The sequence below is a fragment of the Akebia trifoliata genome, chromosome 1 (assembly GCF_017979445.1).
Source record: "Akebia trifoliata isolate Shusen 1 chromosome 1, ASM1797944v1, whole genome shotgun sequence".
Classification (NCBI taxonomy): domain Eukaryota; kingdom Viridiplantae; phylum Streptophyta; class Magnoliopsida; order Ranunculales; family Lardizabalaceae; genus Akebia; species Akebia trifoliata.
The window spans coordinates 18297871-18323747 of record NC_141375.1 but is presented as its reverse complement, the minus strand read 5'-3'; the positions used below and the strand labels follow the sequence as shown (position 1 = coordinate 18323747).

Genomic DNA, 25877 nt, shown 5'->3' with positions numbered 1-25877 from the left:
ATTTTGACACAAGTTAGCCCAAGTCTAGTGGCAAAGATCGAATCCAAATGTACTATAAGTCTATAATAACCACCAGGGTAAGAAAGGTTTGTCATGAGTCTACCTCGGTTAGGGTTGAACCTTTGATTAGACAAATTAATTTGACCTTAGGATCGAATCTTTTTGGGTATGGAATGGTTTGAATCTTTGAAAGTAAAACCAATTCGTCCAACCAGTTTGATGTTGATTAGTTTGATCCATTTGTCAATTGAGCCAATTGGTATAATTAGTTCAAATTGATTGGTACATTTCACCGATTGGGTCAGATTGATATTGCGGGTTTAATTTGAATAATGTGGATCAGTCCACCCACTCACTTATGGATTAGATTGGATAGAGCAACCCAGGAATACCCGAAGTCGATTCGGGTAGTGACCTATAGGAAGGCTCCTAGACTATAGGTTTAGTACATGCAATGTAATTTTTCTAGCCACCCTTTCCCCAAATACATCTATATACCTCTTAGGCACACCCAATTAGACGGTCCATAGTGACTTGGTTTGATATATTGTATGTGTACGAGGCTAGGGTTATAACTTTTGTAAAGGGTTTAACGTCTCTCAAAGAGACCGACCACATACTAGTATTACATTGGCAATCGGGACATGTGACTTTGCGGCTTACAATAGAACAAAAGCTCAGGTCATTCCAACTTGAGTGTATCGATATACGTCTTAGGATCACCTGATCGAACGGTACTGATACCTCAGTTTTATATACCATAAAGGTATGTGACTAGAATTGTGGTTTTCATGAATGATGTCCCATCCCACGAGGAGATCGGGTCACACACTAGTACCACGTTGGTTATAAGGGACATGTAAGTATACAATGCATAGTAAATTAAATGTGCTAGTAGTATGTGTAAATAGGATGGGGTGCGCCCAAGGCATTTTTTGAATAAACGGGCCCATGGGCCAAATCACATCACAAAAGTATAGATATCAAATAAATATTGATCAAGAAATATAAAAATGTCCATATCCTCAAGATCAAGATCAAGGCATGCACGTCAAAGATATATATCAATCGTGATCAACCATTGAGATAGGCCCAAAAAAACTTTTGTATTTTATTTTTTGAGAGATATGCTTGGCAAACCTTCTTGTTGACTTTTTAACACAAAATTCCCTTACTCTATGAAGTTTGTTATATGAAAAAAAATTCGTGAGTAAGAACATACGCTAACTTGACCAGCTCGTAAGATTTCAAATTTTACTAGGCCAATGTGGTTTATCATATGAATAATCCAATACCATAACATTTTTTATTTGATGGGAAAAAACTCTGATCCAATAATAAAATTCAATTTTAAAAACAATAAACTTAGATCCAAGGTTTTGAAAATGGGTGGCTATGAAATCAAATTAAAATTTGAGAAAACTTTGGTGACAAATAATTGTATTGAAAAATTTTCAAAGTACAAAAATTTTATCTCTTAAATCATGTTTTAGATGTCACAATACGAGCTCAAAGACCCTTAGCAAGATATGAAATCTTACTAGGTTAGTGAGTTAGTCTTATTCACTTGAAACACACAAATTCCATCATAAAAAATATTAACAAAACCTAGAGTGCAATGCATATTAATGGAAAAAAATCTTTTCATGTAACAAGAGAACTGCTATTGCCACATCAACATTTACTAATGCCCCATCAATTCTTATGTAAATCACTAAAATAATTGTACATAGTTGATGTAGCATTAGTAATGTTGGTGTGTCAATAGTAACTCTCAAATAACACAGGAAGTTATTATTTCCTTAACAAGGGTGCAATAGAGAGGACTGCCATGATGTCTCTGGTTTTTATTTTTTATTTTTTATTTTTTGCACACTTTTTCTTTATTAAATACCACCATTCTATTATCATCTTATTAATTTTTTAAAAATTTTAAATTGTTTTGGGTTATCAAAGGTGATCCTCAATTGGACCATAGAAAAAACTTTCAAGAATAAAATGCTCAAAAACTATAAACTCAATCAAACAATCCACAAATGTGCCAAAAAATAAATAATAAAATACTAAGAAAAACTAGGTAGATTTTATAATGTACTAATATTTGGGATTTTCAAGTTTGATCCTCAAATTCTTTTCAATGGAGTCGCCATTGAAAGTGCCCTCGATCCATTGGTATGGATCCGATTTTTCTTTTTTGGGAGTCGCCACCTAGTTTATAGTTTAGAACCAATGATAACTTTAAACAGATAAAAAATACTAAACTACGAATAGATTTTGGGTACGAAGATCAAGTTATAAGATCGGAAGGTATCAGACACTAATTTTACCGGACGAAAGTCGGTCTCTACTCTTCTCAAATATTTACATTGCAAAAAATGACCTAAATTCAAAATAATACAAATTATTTTCTTTACCTAAGTGATTGCGGCGGTCGATTCCCTCAAAAGCTGACGGTGATTGTTCTTCATGTGAATTTTCTCATTTTATCTTTGTTTTTAGATCTACTTTTGATATTCGAGATGAGATTTTCTTCTTCTATATCTAGATATTTTAATGAATTTTTTGGGTTTTTAGGTGTTTTTAGGTGTTTTTAGGTTAAAAAATAAGGCTTGGGGGTTAGGTATTGACTTGGAGTTCCAGATTTAGAATTTTGAGAAGGTTTTAGAGAGTTTTTTTACCTTAGTTTTCTAGGGTTTCTCTTGAGTGCTACGAAATTGGGTATTGAAGGCTTTTTTTTTAAAGCTTTGTTGATAAAATTAGGGTTTGACTAGATCTCTTAGAGATAAGGTCTATCTCTAACTAATCTATTAATGGTTTAAATAAGATTTTAATTAGTTTTTAATTAGATTTTATTTATTGATTTACATAGAATAATAATTTTTAAATTTTAGAAAACCCCTCAATGGAGGGTTCTTTATTAAATTATTCTTAATTCTTTGGGACCCTCAGTGGAAGGTTATTTATTAAATATTAGGTAGGTCCCATTTGAATAAATGAGTTGCAACTTGAAATTTGGCCCATGGGCTTAATTAATTAAATTTATTTGTTCAAAATTTTTAATTCAATTTATTAAGATTTCACTTTACGTTAATTAATATTTTAATTATTAATTTCATATTTTCGAATTGCAAAGTTGGAAAATTATCATTTTGCCCTCAAAGAGGACTTTTGTGTTAGGATGTTATTTTTTGATGTTTTGAAATTAGTTTTTTCGTAAGGAATTCAATGAGAATATTGATTTGTATCACTTATGGATTTTCGAAGTGAAATGATCGTGGACCCTATGAGGGGCATTTTTATAATTTTGTCAAATTTTGTCAAATTGGCGAAATAGTTCATTTGGTTTTAATTTATTATTTTATGTATTCGAAAATATTTTTCTAAGCATAATGTAGCCCTAGGGGTGTTATAGTGTCAGAGGTATTTTGGTAATTTGATCGTTGTTTAGCAATTTTTCTCATAAGGTTTCTTTTTGTTTCAAAATAATGATTTCTATGTTTTTGGTCATATTTTTCTAACGTAGTGAGGTTTCTAAAGTTTGTTTGTTTAAAATATCTCAGCCGAGTTTGGGAAACACATCTAGTAACAAATAAAAAATATTAGAATATTCCTCCATCATCGGAAACCGTCGCAATCGAGTTGGCGAATTGTTTAATCAGACGAGTGCAAAAATAAGATATCTACACTTTCATTGGCTCGAGGGTTTGTGCCACCCCCATTTTCTTCGTAAATTCTAAGAAAATGATGTCAATTACACTCTTGACATCCATTAGGATTCTCCTTAGATCTACATTCTTGATTGCTAGCGTTATAACAAGGGCATCGTAATGCAGTGTTGCGACTCCTCAAAGGTCATCCTAGGTGAATAAAATTATTGACTTTAGTACCCTTGTAACATTTACCACCATTGAGACCTAGTATACCCCGACCTCATGTCATGTCTTCTTGACCATCGTTCTTGCCATATTCTCTGTATACTTCTCTGAGTTATACTCTTCGGCAATCATGAGTACTACCCTTCATTTTTTTTGCTTTTGGCACCACTTTTTCTCGGTGGAGGGGGAAGAGGCATTCGTTCCTCATCTTACTGCTCCCTCTTACCTCTCTCTCTAATAGGTGTAGTGACAAACTTTCGAAGCTTTTCCTCATTTATCATGTATTGGATGATGTGCCTCAGCCTGTAACAATCGTCAGTCGAATGGTCATTTGTCCCGTGTTACTCATAATAAGGCTTCCTTGGCTAACCTCGATAGCCTCGGGGTGGCTGTACGAAACTCAGATCCTTTAGTATATGCCTCAAAATTTCAGACATCTTATTCAATAGTGTATAAACTCGCCAGGTCCTCCACCATGTTTGTCCCTTTGAATCTCGATGTCACTTTCTTCTGGCCTTCTCATCTCTCAATCGCTCAGACTCCTTCAAGAGTTCAGGGTCCACAGTGTTGGCAATGGCTGTTTGGGCCACTTGCCCCTTATTCTTCATTGATTCCTCTACTAGAATGTATTTTTCAAATTTGGCATAAATGTCTTCTAGCCGTGGTGGGTCGAACTTAATCAGTTACTCATGCAACTGAGTCCATGGGATGACCATTGTCATGTAAGTTGCGCAAGCAATTGCTCTATCTAGATTTTCCATGGCAAGAGTTTTTGTTCTAAACCGAGTTGGGAAATATCAGATGTTCTCCCCTCTTTCCTGTCGTAAATGGAACGATGCATTTACTCTGACCTTCCTTTTTCGATTGTAGACGAACTAACCAACAAAGGCCTCCTCTAATTCGAAAAAACTCTTGATAAATCCTACATGTAACCCTTAAAACTAAGACACAACTCCGTGGCTCAGTGTTGAAGGAAACATCTTGCAGAGCAATGAATCATCCACTTAGTACAAGACCATCTGATTTTGGTAATGAAGCACATTCTTTAATGGATCATTTGTCCCATCAAATGTTTCAAACTTTGGTGGGTAAAACGCTATGGGTGGCTCGACTGCCATTATTGCAAACGAGAATGGTGACCCATTGAGTTCTCAAATCACATTCCATATGTAGCATCTGGAATCCCTCCCCAAGCCTTCTTATCATCTCTTTTTCGCAATAGCTCCGCCACTTATTCTCTTTTCATAGGATTCCGAGCTTCGAAACTCCCTTTTAGTGTTCCCACACCAGTCGAGTTAGCAATTTGCTCGACACCGATTCGATCCACGTTAGGAGGTAGGTATCTTTGTCTGCCTTCCCCGACTTTTAGATCTCTCTTAGTCTCGATTCCCTTACCCAACCTCTACTTGAGTTCCTTGTTCTCCCTTCTCACGGCTAGGAGTTCATCATTCTGCCACTCAAGTCCTTGTCGCATCTCTGTCCTCATCTCTGTTAGTAAGAGATGTGCTACCTACAACGGGTCTTGCTGGAGGGTTCTTTGCCCCCTATCTCTAGTCTATCTTGTCATCACCATTATGTTCATTTCTCTTTGTAACGTTTCCCACGGATGATGTCAAATTGTATATGCAAAAAAAAAAAAACTTATACTACCTCAAGATTCCTACTAGTTGATTAACTTCATCCTCTTGTGCTTTGGGGTGTGCCTCCAATAACGCCTCTCCGACACCTAAGTCAGGACCTTAGTACAAAAATAACGTAGAGTTCTTAGGAGAAAAAATTGTGTATCTTTTAGTTCTTATTATGATTGTATTTATAGGGTTCCAACCCTATGATCCTTTCTGATTTCCTTTTAAAATTCCCTCGAAACCGTTTTAGTAGTTCCTCCCCTTAATAGGAATGTATTTGCCCCTTATTCCGTATTAATTCGTCTCTTTTAATCAGGGGTTTTTCTTTTATCTTTGCAAATCCCTGCCATTATCATGATCGAATCCCCGATCTTAGAGGACTCGATTGGCTACATCACTCCTCTGTATTCCAACCTAACTACCTTTGAGGTTCCCCTTTTCTTTCCAACTTCCAGAGTTACCTCTATTATAAATCTAAATCTTCCCCTCATCCTTCTTCCACCCTTTATCAAGAAGTAAGATTTGATAAGTTGGATTCTTCTTGCGTTCTCGGGTGTCGAAGTTCGCCACTTTCCCATTTTATGATCCCAATGTGCCACATGTCACCCTTTGATGACATACGAAAAATATCCTCCACACAATCTTTCCCATATATATATTTATATATAGTCAAGATCCGTAGACAACATTCTAGACAATGTTCTAGATAACGTGTTTTGTCTTATATGGGCAAAAAGATTCGGAATGGACTGATTTTTTGTGAGAATGATCTCTATGGTGAGGGGATCATCCTTACAAAAAATATGCCCATTCTAAAATTGCTAGCCAAAGTTTACAAGTTAAAGAATCGTGGACCGTTCATTTTAACTGTTAGTTTGTAATGACTTTTCATAGGGTTAGAAGTTTTAGAATCAAATGATTTTTTTTGAAGATCATCTACTAACCATAGAGATCATCCTCAGAAAAAAAATCATCCCAATCCAAAACTTTTTTACCATATAGGACAAAACGTTGTCTAGAACGTTGTCTACGGTCCTATATATATATATATATTGGGGGTGCCAAGGTCGTATAAGAAACCAAACATTGTGCCTAACATTTTTCAATATATGGGTTAGAAATTTCATAGTGAAATAATATTTTGTGAGGATGATCTCTATTTTTTTCTTAATAGTCCCAAGTTTTTTGTGGTATTTTAATAGACCATTTAGTAAACTACTATTTTCTTAATAGTCTCTGCACCTCATCTCACGTTGTAATATTTTTAAAATACCTAAACTACCATTTCTTCAAATGGTTAGGTTTTCCAAAGGCAATTACAATCATTTCCAATGATTTTTTATCGTGAATGACAAATGGAGAATGATGTACTCCTAATTTTGAACATTTAGAAATATTTTTTGATTGATTTCGACAATTTATTTTTAAAAAAATGAAGGACGAAGTTGAGATCATAAATTTTTATGATTACATCGTAACTTTTGATTCGCAACTATGATATATGCATTTTGGGTATTTCAAGGAGGTTTACTCAGTATTAAAGTCAAAAAAATGAAAATTCTGGATCACATTTATGGTATCGAGTTCACCACTTTTTATTGTCTAGTTCAAGATATTTATTGTCGAGTCCACCATTTAGTGTCGAGTTCACAACTTTTTATTGTCTAATGCATTATTCTTATTGTCAAGCTCACCACTTTTTATTGTTGAGTTCATCAATAATTATCATGCAACTTAAAATATTACTATTATCGAACTCAATGATATAAGTTATATCATTAATGAACTCGAAGTTTTTAAGTCATGTATAATTATTGGAGAGTTCAACAATATTTCCATAAAAAAATTCGCCGAACTCGAGAATAAAAAGTGGTGAGGTCAACAAAAAAATATGTTGCACTAGACAATAAAAAGTGTTGAACTCAACACTAAGTGATGAATTCGACAATAAAAGTGTTGAACTAGACAATAAAAAGTAGTAACTTGACATTGTAAATGTTATCCAAATTTCTTTTGTTTTGTTTTTGTTTTTTTTTTGTTTTTGTTCATTTTTTTTACTTTAATGTTTTGTAAATCTCCTCGAAATACTCAAAATACATATATTATAATTGTGAAATGGATACTTGAATCAAAAGTTATAACATAATCATCAAAAAAAAAAATTTATAATCTCAAGTTAATTCTTCATTGTTTTTTTTTTTTTTTTTTTTTTTTTTTTTTTTTTATAAATCGTCAAAACAAAAAAAACATCTAAATGTTTAAAATTAAGAGTACATCATTTTCCATTTGTCATTCACGATAAAAATTGTTAGAAATGATCGCAATCATCATTGGAAACCAATATAAAGATGAGAAAATGATAATTTGGGTATTTCAAAAACATTATAATACGAGATGAGTTTCAATATTATTAAAAAAAGAAATATGAACTATGAACTATTAAGATACGGCCCAAAACTTGGGGATTATTTAGAAAAAGTCCCTCCACTAGGGTCCTTTAAGTAATTTTTCATACATACATGGGTAGCGTTCAACGCACAACGTTAGAGAGATAATGTTGAGAGGCAAAATTTATCCACTATGACTTAAAAGTTTCGGATTGGACTGATTTTTTGTGGGAAAATACTGAAGTAACATTAAATTTACATCGTTCTACACATTGCTAACGTGATGCGTGTATGAAACCATAGATGCTTTTCATCGAAATAAGAGTGAAAAGCATCAATGGTTCTATGGGCACCCCACGTCAGCAATGCATGAGACGATGTAAATTTCAATATTACTCACGACTTCTTTTTGTGAGGATGACCTCTATGGTGAGATCATCCTCAGAAAAAAATTAATCCAATCTGAAACTTCTATCCCCATTAAAAGTGATTTACAAATTAATGATAAAACATCAACCGTCCATAATTCTAAACCATTTTTTATGGGTTAGAGAGATCATCCTCACAAGAAGTACCTATCCAAAAGTTTTAAGCCATATAGGAAATTTTTTGTCTTCCTAACGTTGTCTGCCAAACGCTATTGTGTATATATATATCTCGATACATTTATTAAGTAAGATTAAGTTGGATTTCATTTTAAAAAAAAGTTGGATTATTACTCATCCCAAAATAATTTGTAAGATTGAAACAGATCTGGGATCCAGAACAATACACATGGTAATCTGATCCGGATCCATTGACTGTTCAACTTTCCTGTAAAGCATAATCCTGACCAGTCAACAAAGGTATCCATTTAACCTTGATCCAACTCAAATCCGATCCATCAATAACCTAAATAGGGATTTTTACCCAACACCAAGGAATTAAAAAGCCAGCACGAAACTCAAATTTCAATTATTATCATAAAATGTCTGGCACAATCCCAATTAATATAGACAAATATGATCCCCACTAAATATAATACTGATACAAGATATATAAATATTTTGAAAACCAATCAAATTTACCTAAAACATGGTGAGATCAAGTTTTTTTTTTTTCTTTTGAATTTCACTTTATATTTCAGACTTCTCCATTCTCTTATCATGGGTACTCTGTACAGTTAATGAAATGTCGAAGTTGGCCCTCAATCAGCTTTTAATATTGTCTTTAGATTCTTTCATCAAGAAATTCCAAGCAAGTAACGCTGCTCCAACCGCTGGTTCCACCTGAAGAAATTCTCGAAGATTGTTTACCATAAGACAGTAGAAAGAATGAAAAGCTTTACATCATTATCAAAATGTTGCCTTCTATTATTAGATCAACATCCCTAGATTACAAATTATTACATCGAGAATCCATTACTGAGCAAGAAGAAATGCGAAACAATACGAGACATGCCAAGAATGGAAATTTAAACCACAGTAGGAAATAATGCATCCTTCATTTGTTTGTCATTGGAACTGATTAAAGAAAATTGGTCACACACACAGAAGAGCTTCTATTGCCGCACCAACTTTTTATTAATGCCACCCCAAGATGTGTGATAGTTTACATATGGATTAGGCTGGCATTAGCAAAAGTTGGTACAGCAATAGAATATCTAAAAAAAAATGGTTGTAAAAACAAAAAAGTTGCCCAAATTAAATGTGGCCAAGTTGAATCTACAAAGCTCAATTCGATTAAAAATATTTGGCCTTAGAAGATGTGCACAGAAGAGAACATTAAGCAATGTGTGAATAGAAACCATAGTTCCCAGATCAGAAAAATCTTTTCTTCATGAACAATTTTAGTGGTTCAATATATTAATGGATCTTTTGCATTTTATGTTTGTTATTGGTAATAATTATGTTGAATTGCTTAAATAAATATTTAACAAAAGAGACAAACAAGCTAAACAAAGAACAGAAAGATACATGTAACGTAAGTTAAAGAAATAAATTACGAACTAGGCTAACCTTCGGTCTAATTGGATGGGCACCAGGATAGTCCTTGGAGATACAATTTATGACTTCTTTCCCTATATCCCATCTCTTATTAGCTTCAAGGACACCACCGACCATAACTAGCGGGAAAGAATCCTTTCCGTCTACAAATGAATATAATAAACATAAGAAAAAATTTGAAACAAATATCACTAGAAAGAAAAGTTTTGATAGGGAGTTCCTTAAAATCAGACTTACACATTTAAACATTTAATATCAGGTCAATCGTGTAAATAAAATCAAAAGAAAATTTCACTGAGGGCCCTGAGTAGGTTATAACTTCATGAACAATGTCCGACCACTCTACCATTTTTCAAAATCTTTTTTTTTTTTTTAAGTAACTTCTTTTTTATAATTTTCTCTCTAAATTCAAAAAATAGGTTACATATGTTATTAACTTATTGGAGTTCATATAATATTTGTCTAAAAATTATAACTAATGGTTTCCCATCATGATTCAAAATAAGTCATATATTGCCTCAAAATAGGGAATGTATCAAATCACAAGAAGAAAACTTGTTTACGTAATTAAAACTTGTATTTAATATGTGTAAAGAGTAGCATTGTTTTATAAATTTTAGAACTGTGCGAATATAGGAATGTGTCATGAGTAACTAATGGCTCTATTGTAATTAGTCTCTCTTTCTTCTGTATTTTTCAATTATATGAAATTCATTATGTGTGTGAGTGGGAAAAATCACTCTACACTCTCCTCAAGGTTTCTTCTTTTCCCTTCTCTCCAAAATCATAGCCCTAGAAATCTACTGGGTATTAGAGAACAAGATCGTAAGGGAGTTTTTAAAGCCAAAGAGGAGCCAAGGGGAGCTGCTCCATCCACTGCATCATAAGACATCAGCAGTCGTACTAGGTGACATCATTTGGCATACTTGCATCGGTCCAATCTCAAAGGTGAAGGTGATTTTTGGTAGGTCTCAATTTAGGGATTTTTTTGTTCAAGTTTCACGCAATTTGGAGTTGAAACGAAGAAGTTAAGAATTTGTGAAAAATTAGAAATTTCATATATGATTTTAATTTCTCCAATCCATAAGTAGGTTTTTGTTTTTGTTTTGTTTTGTTTTTTGTTTTTCGTTTTTTTGAGTTTTTCTGCTAATAGGACTGGTTGTCTGTCCCTATTGGATCTCATGGAATTGGTCATGAAGCAATTGAATCACTATTGAAGTATCAATGATCAATTTCTCTGCCTTCTTTTGATTTATTTTTTTGCAGTTTTATGGTTGTTTTGGTGAAAAACAATGTCTTCTTGATGACCTAATAGTTGTTGATTGTTTTAATTTGAGATTGTGTTGATTAAAGCTAAGGATGTGCTGTTTGTGTCATCTGGGGAATGGCATAACCCTCATGAGGCCTAAATTAGTACTTACCAAGTATTTAGTGTTTGTCCTCAGTGTATTTTTTAATGTCGGAAGTTAGCCAGTCTTCTAACACCATCTCCGATTGGTGGTGGAAGCATGGGGGTGTCTCAAAGTGAGGCTTTGAATCTACAACTTACCACAGTGAAGCTTGATGGTCACAATTTTCTCGCCTATTCTGAATCGGCCGTGTCATATCTCTAAGGTAAAGGACGGATAGGATATGACAGATGCCATACCTTACCCTAGCTCGGATGATCAAGCTTTTGGGAGATGAGATGCAGAAAATGCCATAGCTATGTCTTGGCTTCTCAATCTATGCAGCCAAGTAGTTACCTATTTCCATCAATCACCAAATAGATTTGGGATGTGGTCACAGAAACATATAAGAAAGTCCATGTTCAAATTCTGGAGAAGAAAGATCTCCTTCCTTGATGGATTTGTATACTTAATCTGCATCATGAGGAGAGTCTTATGCTCCTACCTACTACATTGGAGAGAATGCTCTAGGCCTCTCTGTCAGAAAGAGGTGGCTGAGGTAGTGGTTGCGGTAGGAAGGGGAGGTTGGTCAAGGAAGCTAATTGATGATCCTGATAACTTGACGTGTGAACATTGTGATCACATTTTTCACACCAAGGAGACTTCTTGGGATCTCCATGGTCATCCATGTTGAGTGCTGTGTTATCAACCTCTGCTCCCAGTTCGACTCATGACCCTCTTATATTCATAGTTGTGCCTTCTCCATCAGATCAGTCTTTTGGGGTAAATGATTATCAACATGATATCAGAGCATTGGGTTCGTCTAGGTCATGGGGCAGAATCTACTTGAAGGAATTTTTCACCCTTATGAGTGAGGGGAGTGTTAAGTGTTGTGTTGTCCGCCTCCGCTCTCGGGTGTCATGTGCTCACATATCGCGCCCCAGTTCGACCCATGACCCTCTTATATTCATAATTGCGCCTTCCTCATCAGATCGGTCTTTTGGGGTAAATGGTTGTCAACAATCCACAACAGAGAGGTAGAGGTCAATAAGGTAATCTCTACAATGGTAGAAGTGGCTCAAGTGCTTTTTATGTTGCTTCCACTAAGACCTTCAACCATGCTCATGTACAAACCTAGGCCAAGACCCCTTTTATGTTTCTAGGTGGCGTTATCAGATTGCACAGCGATTGCCATTCATGTGGCAATATGGTTCTTTCGGTCCCTTTGTCGGCGACGTCAAGTCTAGGCTTTCTCATCTCTAGTCTCGATGTGCCATTTTTCACATGTTCTCCCTCGTGGTTATGCACATCCCTGCCGCCACATGGACAAGTTTGATGGTCCCGCTATATGACGCCCTACATGATGTGTGGTGCCATAGCATCAACCCCTTATCACGTGGCATTGTACCTCGAGCCCCATCTACAATAGTTTGGTGTAATGTGTCCTTGTATTGCTAGTATCAAAATGTACATCACATCCACATTTATCATTCAGCAATTAAAAATCAATTGGGATGGACCAGGTGATGCAGGACGATGAGGGGAGATAAGAAAATATGGGGAAAATGGGGTTTAGGGAATTTGGTTTAGGATTGGATAAACCCTAAAAGTAAAATGAAAACAATGATTGTAGGTATGACCACAATCCCAACAAAAATGGTTAAAGGTTTGTGTTTATAAGGTAAGGAAATGATTAAAGGTCAAGGTTATTGAGAAAGGATTAAGGGTTGAGGTTTGTAGGTTTCCAGAATCAAGAATCAAGAAAATCAAGAACAAGGAACTAAAAGAAAATCAAGAAAAATAAAATAATAGAAAATAAAAATAAAGATTAAAAGAAAAAAAGATAAATGGATGTCGAACCTTAGAATCACACCAAGGGTTTCTTCGAATCACACCAAGAATGATGGAGAACTCACTTCACTCCATGAAAGGAACTCACACTTTATTCATTAAATCATCATTCATCATTTTTCATTATTTAAAAAAAAAAAACCTAATACAATCTTTATAAAGAGAATAAATCTAAGAGTCCTAATCAAACTAAAAAACAAAACAGATAACCTAATTTTCGTAATATTCTCTCCTAATTTTTCAACCCTAATAAACTTAAATAAAATACAAACTAAAATTGCCAAACTACCCCTAAATATTATACTAAGACCATGGGCCAATAAAACAAATAAACCCAAAAAACATAAAATTAAAGCCCTAAAACAAAAATCTAAATAAATAACTAATCTAAAATAATCTCGGACGATAAACTGATAAATCTAGACTCAAATAAATGAAAACCTAAATGATTACAAACTTTTCATCGGAACCATTGACTATTGACTTGATTTGTGTTCCACATTACCATGACTCAACCTCAATGGCATAAAGCAGAAGTCACTACCCAATGAAAGATGAAAATAAACTTGACTCCCACGTTAAGTGAAAAGGGGGATCCTAAAGTAAAAAAGAAAAATAAAAAAGGAGACATCCAAAGTTCAATCCTTACTACTTCTATAATCATTATACTAAAAAACCAAAATCTTCTCAACCCAAAAAAGGGCTCATATAAGAAACCCTAACTCTTCTCCAATTGTGGCCATTGACCCTCACAAATCCAGAACCTCGAATCGTCCAAAAATTATAAAACACCCATTTTTCTTCTGAAATGCCAAAATACCTTCACCCTAATATGATATGGACTATAATGCCCTCGTCATTCTCTTTAGATGGGAAAAACTGATTCCAACGAGTTATCACTGTTTTCTTTGTTCAGCACAAAGTTTTCAAGTCTTAAACAATCAGTCTTTGACTTACCAAGCCAACTCAAGATCTTTATCAACCGGGCTAGAAAACCCACGTGACTCGAACTCAATTTATATCAACCTAATTCTTGGTTTTGTGTGCCACTGACTTGTCCTAAGTAGTTGATTACTTGATTCATATTCATCTCAGCTTTAACTCATTTGGATTCTTAACCATGACCCTACCTATTCAACCTTGAGTCAGCATCACTTTTCACTCACATTGACTCAAGTTCAGCGTGTCCAAATTAACCCATCACAGGGTCAGACAATGAAGAAATCAGTCACGACATCAACCAATAAGAAAATCATGTGTAGGATCAAGGAAGCTTGTAGAATTACAAGCACTGATAAGGGCCAAGGACAACTTGAAAATTTATGTGTTCAACTCTAGGATCATATTAGTTCTAAGTCATAGTAGATGCTTTTTGAAGGTCACCTCAATCAAAATATGTGGCAAGGCCAAGTTGCTAGCCATCTCTCATAAACGGTTGATCGAAATCACCATCTTACTTTGAGTGTCCTTTGGGGCAGCAACTTCAGAGACACATGGTAGAAAAACCTTTTGATTGGGTGGAAAATATGGTCCATCATTAGAGCGGTCACAGCCTCTATTGAAAGTTGGGTACTTATCGAAATAACATGATCTCAAGAAAGTCCATCAATATTCATTGCATTAGAATATACTTTCCATATTGCACGATATTGGGGCATTTGGAAGGAAAGGAATTTGAGAGTTTTGGATGGGGAAGGATCATTCACTGCAAGAGATCCATTTGAAGTTAGTGTTGCTGGAAAATTTTGTTCATCCATATTTAGGCCTAAGTTGATTCCAACATGCATTAAAATAATTTGGATAGACCATTGAACCTCGAGACTTTTCTCCAAATCATTGAAAGGGTTAAGAGTCTTCACTTGGATTAAGAATTGTGACTCTAATTAGAGGAAGTTCAACTTCCATTGGCATCCCTTCATCCAAACATTTGAGTGGTTACTAACTGCAGGTGTGATTCCCTAGGATCCAAGCTAAGTATTTAGTAGTTTCTTGTTGGAATTGCGGATGCATGAATGTTAGATTTACATTTTTATTGCTTTATTGGTTAATTCTATATCGTAGATTCATCATTTTAGGCAAGGCTTCACCGTCATGCATCACCTTCCCTAACACACACACAGTTGAGGATAGTGGGGAGGGCTGTCACACCCTCACCAGTGTGCTACTAGCTGGACCCATGGTCGATTGGCAATGCGTCGCTGGGTTCATGGTTGTGGGATGGAACAGCAAAGACGGAGTGAAGCTAGTCCCACACCGACCTGGGAACGTTCGAGATATTGGGCTATAGGTAGTACAACTCTGTTACCTTTGTAACAACGTGTTTTAAAGCCGTGAGGAGAAACCCAAAGCTGGACAATATTGTTACCTGGTCAAGGGTGGGGGCGTCACACACACACACACACATAATTATTTCTCTTGTACTACTATTAAATAACTACAAACCATGTGGATAAGCTTTCTGAGGTTTTCATTTCAGAACTTATGTCCCTTGTTTAATTAGATCAACATAAAAGATTCAAGAGATATATAGTCAATATGGCCATACCTTCACCACATAATCCAAGTCTTTGAACAACTGCTTTCACACTTTCAGCCAAATCTTGGACTGAATCCAGTAAGATTTTATTTGCAATTGGATCGCCTGCTTCTGCACAAGATACTACCACTGGAACAAGTGCCGCAATACGAGCCCAAGATGGATCTGCATAAGTCCACCTAAATCACAATAAGAGAAAAGATCTTATTTGAATAGGCCCTATGATTTTCACTAAAGCAAGCTATCATACAAAGCAAGGTACAGATAACCAATTGGAAATGGGCCACTCTTTTAAATGGCCTCCATTCTATCATGGATTATCAAGAAATTCGTTGCTTAAACAAACTGTTGTAGCCTATTTTGGGAGAATATTAGTGATTTAGTTAGCAAAACCCGTAGGTTGAAACAGAATTTGATGGTTTGGATAAGCCAAGTGAAGCAAAAGTGCAAGTCCCCATTTTCTGATAGAATGGTGGTCTACACTTAATACATGCTACTGCAACACGAGCCATCCTGATCTTTAGTTATCTTTGCTTCCCCTCTTTTTGTTGGCGTGTTCATAGGTTGGGACTGCCAAGGGGATGGCATGACATGTGGTTTCTAGGCAATCATGCCAAAAAAACAAAGGAGAAAAGGTAAAAATCTTCAGAAAAAAAGAAAGATGAAAACTCTCAAGAAACTAGTAGTTTAGGCTGAATCATTTAGAAGTTATAACCATGATTAAAGCTTCATACCATTTCAGAATGTTTCATCCAAGACGAAATGGTTTGGCTGAGACTGGAACGAAAAATTGAACGTTTACAGAACGTTTCGGATTGTCAAGGACTGTTTATCTCAATTTTTCTCACGATCGAAACATTGCCCCAAACAAGATTTAAACCTTAACTAGAAGTAACAACCACATAATTAACAAAAAGAAGATGAGGGGGGGGGGGGGGGTGTGGGGGTGCAAGAAGAATCATATTTTTCAAATTTCAAAAAGTATAGTGAACAAAAAGGAAAAACAAAGATATACAAGTGACAGAGTATTTATGCACAAGACCGAAAATAGTTATTATATATATAGGTATAGGATTAAGATCTAACATTGTATTCAACATGTTTTTTAAACTGGGTTAGAAGTTTCGGAATGAGCTGATTTTTGGTGAGGATGATCTAAATGGTGACGAGATCATCCTCACCAAAAATCAGCCCGTTCCGAAACTTCTAACCCCAGTTTACAAGTTGAAGAATCGTGGACCATCAATTATTTGTAAACCACTTTTGGTAGTGTTAGAAGTTTCAGAATTTGCTGATTTTTGGTGAGGATGATCTCTATGGTGAGGAGATCATCCTAACCAAAAATCAGTCCATTCCAAAACTTCTAACTGCAATTTACAAAACATGTTGGATCTTGATCCTGCCCCATATATATATATAGGGTCCCATTCAGCAACAAACATTTTGGCAAACATTTTGGCAAAACATTTTTCAAAACATGGGTTAGAGGTTTTGGAATGGGCTGATTTTTGGTGAGGATGATCTCTACGGTGAGGAGATCATCCTCACCAAAAATCAGCCCATTCCAAAACTTCTAGCCCCATGTTTACAAGTTGAAAAATCGTGGACCGTCCATTTTCTATAAACCATTTTTGATGGGGTTAGAAGTTTTGGAATGGGCTGATTTTTGGTGATGATGATCTCCTCATCATAGAGATCATCCTCACCAAAAATCAGCCTATTCCAAAACCTCTAACCCATGTTTTGAAAATGTTTTGAAAAATGTTTTGCCAAAATGTTTGTTGCTGAACATTTCCCATATATATATATATCCTTTATTACATCAAGTGTGACTCAAGTATTAGAAAACATAGAAATGCCTAAACTAGTGTGACCCAAGTATTAGTGAGTTAAAATTAGACAGCATAGAAATGCCAAAACTACTTAACTGAGTCTCTGAATGGTTTATAACAGAATACAAACTACATAAATATAGAGTGACAGATCACTCAATTATCACAAATGATGCCTAAGACCATCATACAAACATGGCTTACCAGTAATCTGGAATATAGAATCAGTGGACCAATTGTTGGATACTAAACTAAATGCCTGAAAATTGAAACTTTTTCTACCATTAACCTAATTTCCTTTCCTCGCCCAAATTCTAACTTCACATTAGAGTAAAGATGCTCCCACTGGTTTCAGTTATACCTATTCAAGAGGTAGTCCACTGACAGAACTCACCATATTAATGTCTCGAAAGAATACACAGAAATATATACCGAAGTATCAGACTGCAACATTTACTACCAACTGCAAGCATAGATCTCACAAATTTCAAGAGAGAAGTACCCGATAAGTTCATCAGGTGAAGAAAGACCAAGTGTGCTGAGAATACTACATGTAAGCATCGTTTGAGGGCCACGACCATCATGGGCCCTCACTATTGCTGTTAATGCCTGTGCAGCAATTCCATAACCACTGCAGGAAAAAATGTCTTGTCATTTGCCCAATCTATTTTAAAAACTATCTAAAAAAAAGTACGTAAGGGAAAACAACTGAATTAGTTCCTTCAATTGAATGGAAATCTAAAAAAGTATACTAATGATGATTCCATTGATAGGCCATACAATCACAATTGTCATTAATTAGTCCAATGGAGTGGATTTAATGGAAAAGAATAAGAGAGTGTTGAAGTAAATCAAACAATCAGAAAGCATCAAGCCAAGCAATGAGATTCAATGATTTACGTGCCATAATTTTTGTATTATTAAGAGAAGGTGCTCCCACCCCCAGATAGGTGTCAGACATGATTACCCCTTGGTTTAAAATAGAAAAGGTACAAAAGATGATTTACCCACTAGTTGAACAAGTGTCAATAGAATAAAAGGATTAAATCCTACAGTTAGAGACCCCATAGTAGATATCGAAGCCAAGAAGAGTGAAACCATCATCCAAGTCAAGATTTCCATACATGATTACCCCTTGGTTTAAAATAGAAAAGGGCAATAGATGATTTACCCACTAATCAAACAAGTGTCAATAGAATAAAAGGATTAAATCCTACTGTTAGAGACCCCATAGTAGATATCGAAGCCAAGAAGAGTGCAACCATTATCCAAGTCGAGATTTCCATACAACTCCCAAGTCAAGCCTGAGACCATCTCAGAATTGAAATTTGCTTATAGAAAGACAACCCACAACATGAGAATATGTGGACTAGGAGAGATCGCCTGAAATCCCATAAACCAATTTAATCCAATTAAGAATGGAAAGAATTCCACCAAGAAGGGGAGCTTGCCCAGATAAAAGTTGTTAGGTTGAAGTAATAAGAAACCTTAAAGTGGTAGCCTCTGGAGAAATAATTAACTAGATAGCATTTGTATTTCTTATCCATTGAAGCTTTGCCAAAGAAATATTATAGTTTTGCCTCTAACTTGGGCGTCTAGGAGTCTTTGGTAGGTATCCCACTAACAAGGAGTTTGAGGCATCGGACAAGATGACCCCAAGCAGAGAAATTTGCGGCATAGATCTCAAAGCATGTGGATTTCCCTGAAATCACCCCTATAAGGGTGTTCTAAGTAAGATTTAAGGGAGTTCTAGATGTGTCTTTGGAAGATGTAAATAGTGATGGTGTTTTTTAGAGGGTCCTCTCCAAGCTATATGAGAGGGGTTTTCATATGTAAATAATCCCACAGAGATCACTCAAAGTTGTAAGTGATGCAAGTTATATTTCCATTCTTGTGAGTGAGTGCCTGGAGTTTGAGGTGAATTTATTGGGGAAAGCTGACTTGGGATACATCAAGAGACTAGCTCGAGTGTTGCACTACACCATGTGCGGATAAGCTAGGTCATGACACTGCCAGATTTTAGTAGATCTGTATGGTTATAAGGACTCTCTTGTGCTCTAAATGAGTTTCAAAATATCAAAGCCTTTAGTTGGGGAATATTATACATGTGACAATGCAGATTAGTGCCACATGGCTAACTGATGTAAATAATTTTTTTCCCTTGCGTCAAGGCATGCTTCTTCCTCCTTTTGTACGTAAGTAGAAATATTAAACAAATATATCGATGTTAACTATTAGAAAATAATCAAAATATTAATATAATACAAACAACCAATAATTGCCCAAATGCTCATAAAGAATTTAATATTGATACTCACAAATTTGTTTTTGATCAATAAGCCTATTTTTAATGAGATCAATAACTCGATGATGGTGGGAATTGAACCCAAGTCTACGGTATCATCACCCATGGACTTTAACAACTAAGCTCCCCTTCAATGCTCACAATTTTATCCTTAATACAGTTCATCCAAGAAAAAAAAACAAAAAAAGGCAATTTCCGGGCTATGTATGGGGGAAATTGAAACATCTGTAACATGAATAAGAGTATGGAAACTGAAAATATCCATGCTACTAACTAGCACACCAATGACTAAATACATACCTCCCCCAATCACCTAAGATGGGTCCAGCACCAGCAGCCCGAGCTTCTCTTCCATCTTCGGTGAACCCATAGGAGATGGTCCCCGTGCCAGCAATTAAAACACACCCATGAAGTTTTCCCAGTGTGCCACTAGCCAGAGCTGCGACAGCATCATTCTGAACATATAACCTTACATGGCTTGGAAATATATCTCTGAGGAAAAAAATAAAATGGAGAGCTGGTTTAGATTTTAGCAAGAATGAATATGTACGAAAGAAGAAATTTTTCCAATTTTTGGCACATGTACTCCTCAATACCCAGTAAAAACATAATTTAGAAAAGAAAAAAAAACAAACAGTGAAATAAGCAAAGCAGGAGCACACGAACTACTTATAACAAAAGCAACAAGGTATGGAAAGATATCATGGTACAAGAGGCACCATAAGTAACTGATTCAAGAAACTATAAGAAAAAAGTGAGGAATTATAGAATTATGCAGTTTCCCCCATTCCTTTATCTAGACTTGGAAGGTGCCATCGAAGGTCTCCATTTTTGTAGTCTTTGCAAGAAAAGTGGGGAATTGGCCGTCCATATTCTATGATTTTGCTCATCAGAAGTGGTCACATTATTTGTCAGTATTTGGTGTGGAGGGCTCCTTTCCTTATTTTTTTCGTGATCCCTTCGAGTCTCGGTTGTTTTGGGGTTTATTCTCAAAATCGAAATAATCCTTGTGGGGTTTGGTTCCCTTCGTCACTGTTGGATTCTTTGGAAGGAAAGAAATGGGCATGCTTTTGAAGGAGCTGCCCATGTAGGATTTTATTGTCTCATTGATGGCATTGTTGTTCTATTGGTGTAAATTATTTAAAGAATTTAGGGGAATTTTCTTTGAAGATTATTTTGTTAGATGGGACAGGGTGTGTAATCTCAATGTGGGATAGTGCATCATGTTAGGGCAATAGTTTGGTTGTTGTCTTGTTTGTTATCCTCCTTCTTGATCATCATGACCCCCCCCCCCCCCGGTTTATTTTTAATAAAATATCTTTACTCATAAAACCTAAGGGGGGCAAATCATCAATTTAAAAACACAGGTATTCTTTAAATTGACCAAAACGCGGGTGTAAATCTAAATCACCATTTATTTTATTGTTATTATTATTATTATTATTTTTTTTTTTTTTTTTGGGGGGGGGGGGGGGGGTTGGTCCTTACAGGTTCAAAGTGGGGGAAAAGATAAAATTTGGGAACACAAGTACGAGAGTGTAGTTGTTAGAGTTTGTGATATTTTACTTGGTTGTAGGGACTAGGGCGAAATAAAGGCAATTAATTGCAGCAACATTTCTTTAGAAGAAATAGCGAGATTGTATCTTGTCCCTTTTATTCCAGAAATCTTCTGAACCAAGAGATAAAGGAATGCTATAAAAAATAAAAAATTGTTAAGTATATGTGAGACACAAAGTGGTACCATAATTTCCATCATCCACTTCTTCAATGTACTAATAAGACACTTAGTGTGCACCAGGAAAGAAAGATGTATTTTCAGAATAGGAAACTAAATAAAAAGTCAAGTAGTAGAGAGAGCAAACCTAAGCCAGTTTAATATACGTTGTTGATCCGTTGGATGGTTAACACCAGACACAGCTAGACAAACAGCTCGAACAGAGGATCGATTTGAACTGGATTTTGAAAGGGCTTCTGCCATAACCTGTTCCAATGTCTCCCTGGCAGCAGTCTCTGTAAAATCCAACACAACATTAAAAAAAAAAAAAAAAAAAACTAAAACAGAATCTTTCACAAGGTGTTACTAAACAATAAAATGGCCAGTCTAAGAGTAAACTTGACCACTCGATTTGTGGGTCATCGCCTGGTTATATTGCAGACTGAACAATAGCCATCTACTACAAGCCAAAACTTATCCACTCTCCCATTGATTGAATCCTAAATGTCTTTACACATATAAGTTGCTCCAAGAGGCAAACCAAGATAGGAAGTCGAGAATGATCCAAATTCACACTCAAAAATTGGAGCAAAACAATCAAGTAGGCAAGAGACCCCATCCCAAATACCCTACTTTTGGCAAGAACAACTGCTTATCCTCAAACCGTCAAAGTAACATAACAACCCTGTGAAAGGATCTAATCATATTTTATGAAAACATCTAAGAAAATCAAAGTACCATCAGCAATTGAAGGTGGGAGATCATGAGTCTCCCCTTTTTCACGATGGGATTTATGCTTCCATAAAAGTTATCATTGATGGCAACCCAACCTAGTGAGTTTCACAATCTCAGTGGGAAAAATAAATCAATGAAACAACTATTGAAATAGCCTGGTTATATTAATGAAATTATTTTAACATTTTTTGTTGTCCCTCTCTAAGATTTGCAATGTAGTACTAAAGTTGAGATTGAATTATATTAACAAGTCTATAAACTCTTGTTGACTAGACTATGATTACCCCTAATAAACTCACCGCTGATTTTTGTAAATCGTAAGTTGAGATATATTGCTAAAGAAATCTATAGACCATTTGTTTGGTTGAGGGTGCAAATGATCACTGGAGACAAATTCACCGATATTCATGTGGGTGGTAGGCATAGTCACCAAGTCGGGGTTAAGGGATAAGTCAACAAGGGGAAAATTTGGTAAATTGGGAAAAATTGAGAGGAAAAAAAGAGAGCTAGGATTAGGACTATGTAATTATTCTTACAAAGTGATCTTCTCATGATGTATCATCACATCACATTTAATTAAACTACAATAATAAATCATCAAAGGACATATTGTTATCATCCATACATCCACAAAAAGTTACCACATGTTCACAACACATTCTAGGTTTATATTGAGAAGTTTAGAATCATGAGTCCAAGTTAGGATTCCTCAATCGGTCAAAATCATCAAATTCAATGCCATCTTCATTTTCATCCTCATTATCTAACATTTCATCCATAAAATGATCATCATCCTCTTCATCAGAGTCATCTCCTTTTACTAGTACATCAAGGTCATCTTTCATTATTTTCCAATTTAATCATAAAGCTTGCAATTTAATCAATAAGTTCGTAAAAGTCATGACTTATTGAATAAGTTTAAGAAAAAAAGTTGTATCATTTAATCGCAACTTTCAATAAGTTGTTGAATTTGGTGGATGGAAGTGTTTTATCTTATCGAGTCTAAGGAGCATATGATTGGTAAGTTGATGTTATAAGATTATCACAAAACGCTCATTGATATGGAATTTTGAAGTGGAACCAATTCCTATGGGATATTGGCAGGTAGATCCCTAGAACATATATTATTAGGATCTTGGTACATGGTTGTAAATGGGCTTGACTTTCCACACCACTAACAGCTATGTATTTTTAGTGTATTGGGTCCGTTTAATTTGTATCACTGTATCAGAACCCATGTCTTGGGTACAAACCTCGAATTGTGCAACTTGAGGAAATGACTACCTTTTGAGCTCTAAGAGAAGGGTACTAGAGTGAAAGCCACCATAACTAGTATAAGAAACGACCCAGGAAAAGGGCTACTTGTGGTTCCGAAAAGAAGGACACCAAAGTGAAAGCCACCACCGCAGAGCGTGGTGGTACGTTACGACCCCAAAGAGATATGGGCTTAAATTTTCACTCCAATAACAGCTATATATTATTGGTGTATTGGTTGGGTCTGTTCATTTGGTATGAGAACCAGCACCATGTCTTGGGTACAAACCTCAAAATGACCTTTGAGCTCTAAAAGAAGGGAACTAGAGTGAAAGCCGCCACAAATTGTGGAAGAAACAACCTGGCAGAGCACAATGGTATATTATGACCTCAAAGAGAAATGGGCTTAACTTTCCACACCACTAACACCTAGGAATTTTTGGTGTATTCATTGGGCTCTCATATCAAATAAATTCCAAAATCCAAGCAACAAATACATCAGAAGATAAGATACATTCTTGTATTTTGTTTCCCCATCCCCTTTTTTAGTTGAACTAGTACCAAAACAACACACAAACACCCATTATTTGAACTAAGGAAAACAATTTAAAAAACAATAAATTTAGAATTAGCATCCCCTTGTTTAGTTGAAGTAGTACCAAAACAACACACAAACACCCATTATTTGTACTAATGCAAAGAAAAAAACAATAAATTTAGAATTAACAACATCCTCTTTCCTTTTTTCCTTTACTTGCGATCATATTTTATTTTTTTCATCGAAAAAGGCGAAAACTAGAAGAAATTTAGAACCATATTGAAAAACAAGAAAAGGGCACAAAGAAAAGAGCAAAATCGAAAAAAAAAAAAAAAAAAACCTAAAGAAGAAAAATCGAAAATATACCTCCAACGCTGTTGTGGTTAGAGCAACCTGCGATTGCCCTTGCTAGAATAGGGAGTGGATCAGGAAGATGGTCTAAGAAGGGCATGATGGGCATGCAAATACAGACTGTAGAAGTTGTTCCTCCATCCAATCCAAGAATCACATCTTGACTTACAGGCATTTCGAGTTCAAAGTCCCAAATCTCTCCATTTCTGTACCTCTTCATCACTAAACCAACAAACAATGCCCAAACCCAATGGGAAGGACAGTGAGAGTATTTGTGTCTCTCTTCTCTAGTAAATTATTATTAATTAACGAAAGAGCTCTTCGATTCGGACGGCCACAACAGCCAAGCATAAAGGGTTAGTTGGACATTTCTAATCTCCAACGACGTTTTATACAACGTTTTATGTACGGTTGAGATCGAGTAAATAATCGAGGTTGGACGCTATGTGTTAAACGTTGTTAGATAGGATAACTTTCACGTGTTTGGTTGTGTTTTGTGAAAAGGACGAAACATAAGAGACCAAATCAAATACTATTAAAAACTCTGACCAATAAAATACTATTAACAACTGCCGGAGGGGTCCCTCCATATTGTATGTTTTACAAAGGGAAAATTACTTAAAAGACTCTAGAGAGGGATTTCATTCTACTTGGTCCCTAAGTTTTAGGATTTCTCTTAATAGTCCTTTAATGCAAGTTTTCCTTCTAATCAGTCCTTCAATCCCACTCCTCACATTTCTCACAATTGAATTGTCGAAACTGCCCTAACCGTTCGAACTTGTTATTTCTGTCTAAAAATTTTGGATTTCTAGCATTCTAATCGAGTTTCAAAGACCATTCCGACAAAAAAGATTTGAGAACGAAAAAAGAAGTTATTTTCAAGCATTTGAAGATGTGTGTAAAAAAAATTCAAGGTAATTTTAATATTTTAGCTTCATTTTTTATGAAATCCATCAAAGATGGTTCTTGTGGTTTGAAATCAGATATAGAAGTCGTTATGTCAAGTTTTTAGTCTATCTTTCCATGTATTTTAGTCAGGAAAAAATATTATAAAAAAAAAAATGAAAATGGGTCAAACTCGACAATAAATAAAAAGTGGTGAGCTCAACAATAAAAATATTGAACTAGACAATAAATAAAAAGTAGTGAGCTTGACATTATATATAAAAAAAAATGGAATCTAAACTTCATTATTTATTTTTGTTATAAATCATCAAAATAAACAAAACAAAAAAAAATACAGCTAAGGGTTCAAAATTAGAAGTATACCATTTCCATTCATCATTCATGATATTAAAAAAAAAAAAAAATCCATCTGCATTGGGTAACCTAAATATGTGTAGAAGATGAGAAAATTGGCAGTTTAGGTTTTTCAAGAATATTATAACATGAGACAAGTTTGAGGGACCATTAAGGAATAAAAGTTTACTAAATAGACTATCAAGTAACCATCCAAAACTTAGGGACTAGTTAGAAAGATATCCCTCAGCTAGGGTCCTTT

At 35.3% G+C, this 25877-nt stretch overlaps 1 protein-coding gene across 2 annotated transcripts; it reads right to left on the bottom strand.

Moving 5' to 3' along the window:
* Nucleotides 1-8826: 8826 nt before the first annotated feature.
* On the bottom strand, nucleotides 8827-24696 carry LOC147410815 (Actin-like ATPase superfamily protein). Of its 2 annotated transcripts, XM_086440426.1 has the most exons (7): nucleotides 24392-24694; nucleotides 21647-21794; nucleotides 20085-20276; nucleotides 17982-18110; nucleotides 15657-15826; nucleotides 9885-10015; nucleotides 8827-9155 (listed from the first exon to the last, which is right to left on the bottom strand). In XM_086440426.1, exons 1-7 carry the CDS (start codon nucleotides 24594-24596, stop codon nucleotides 9078-9080), a joined length of 1053 nt encoding a protein of 350 aa, XP_086296552.1. In that variant the 5' UTR covers nucleotides 24597-24694; the 3' UTR covers nucleotides 8827-9077. The 2 variants fall into 2 exon arrangements, with proteins under 2 accessions (XP_086296552.1, XP_086296562.1); XM_086440436.1 differs by lacking the exon at nucleotides 17982-18110 and having other exon boundaries at nucleotides 24392-24696.
* Between the last annotated feature and the right edge of the window lie 1181 nt (nucleotides 24697-25877).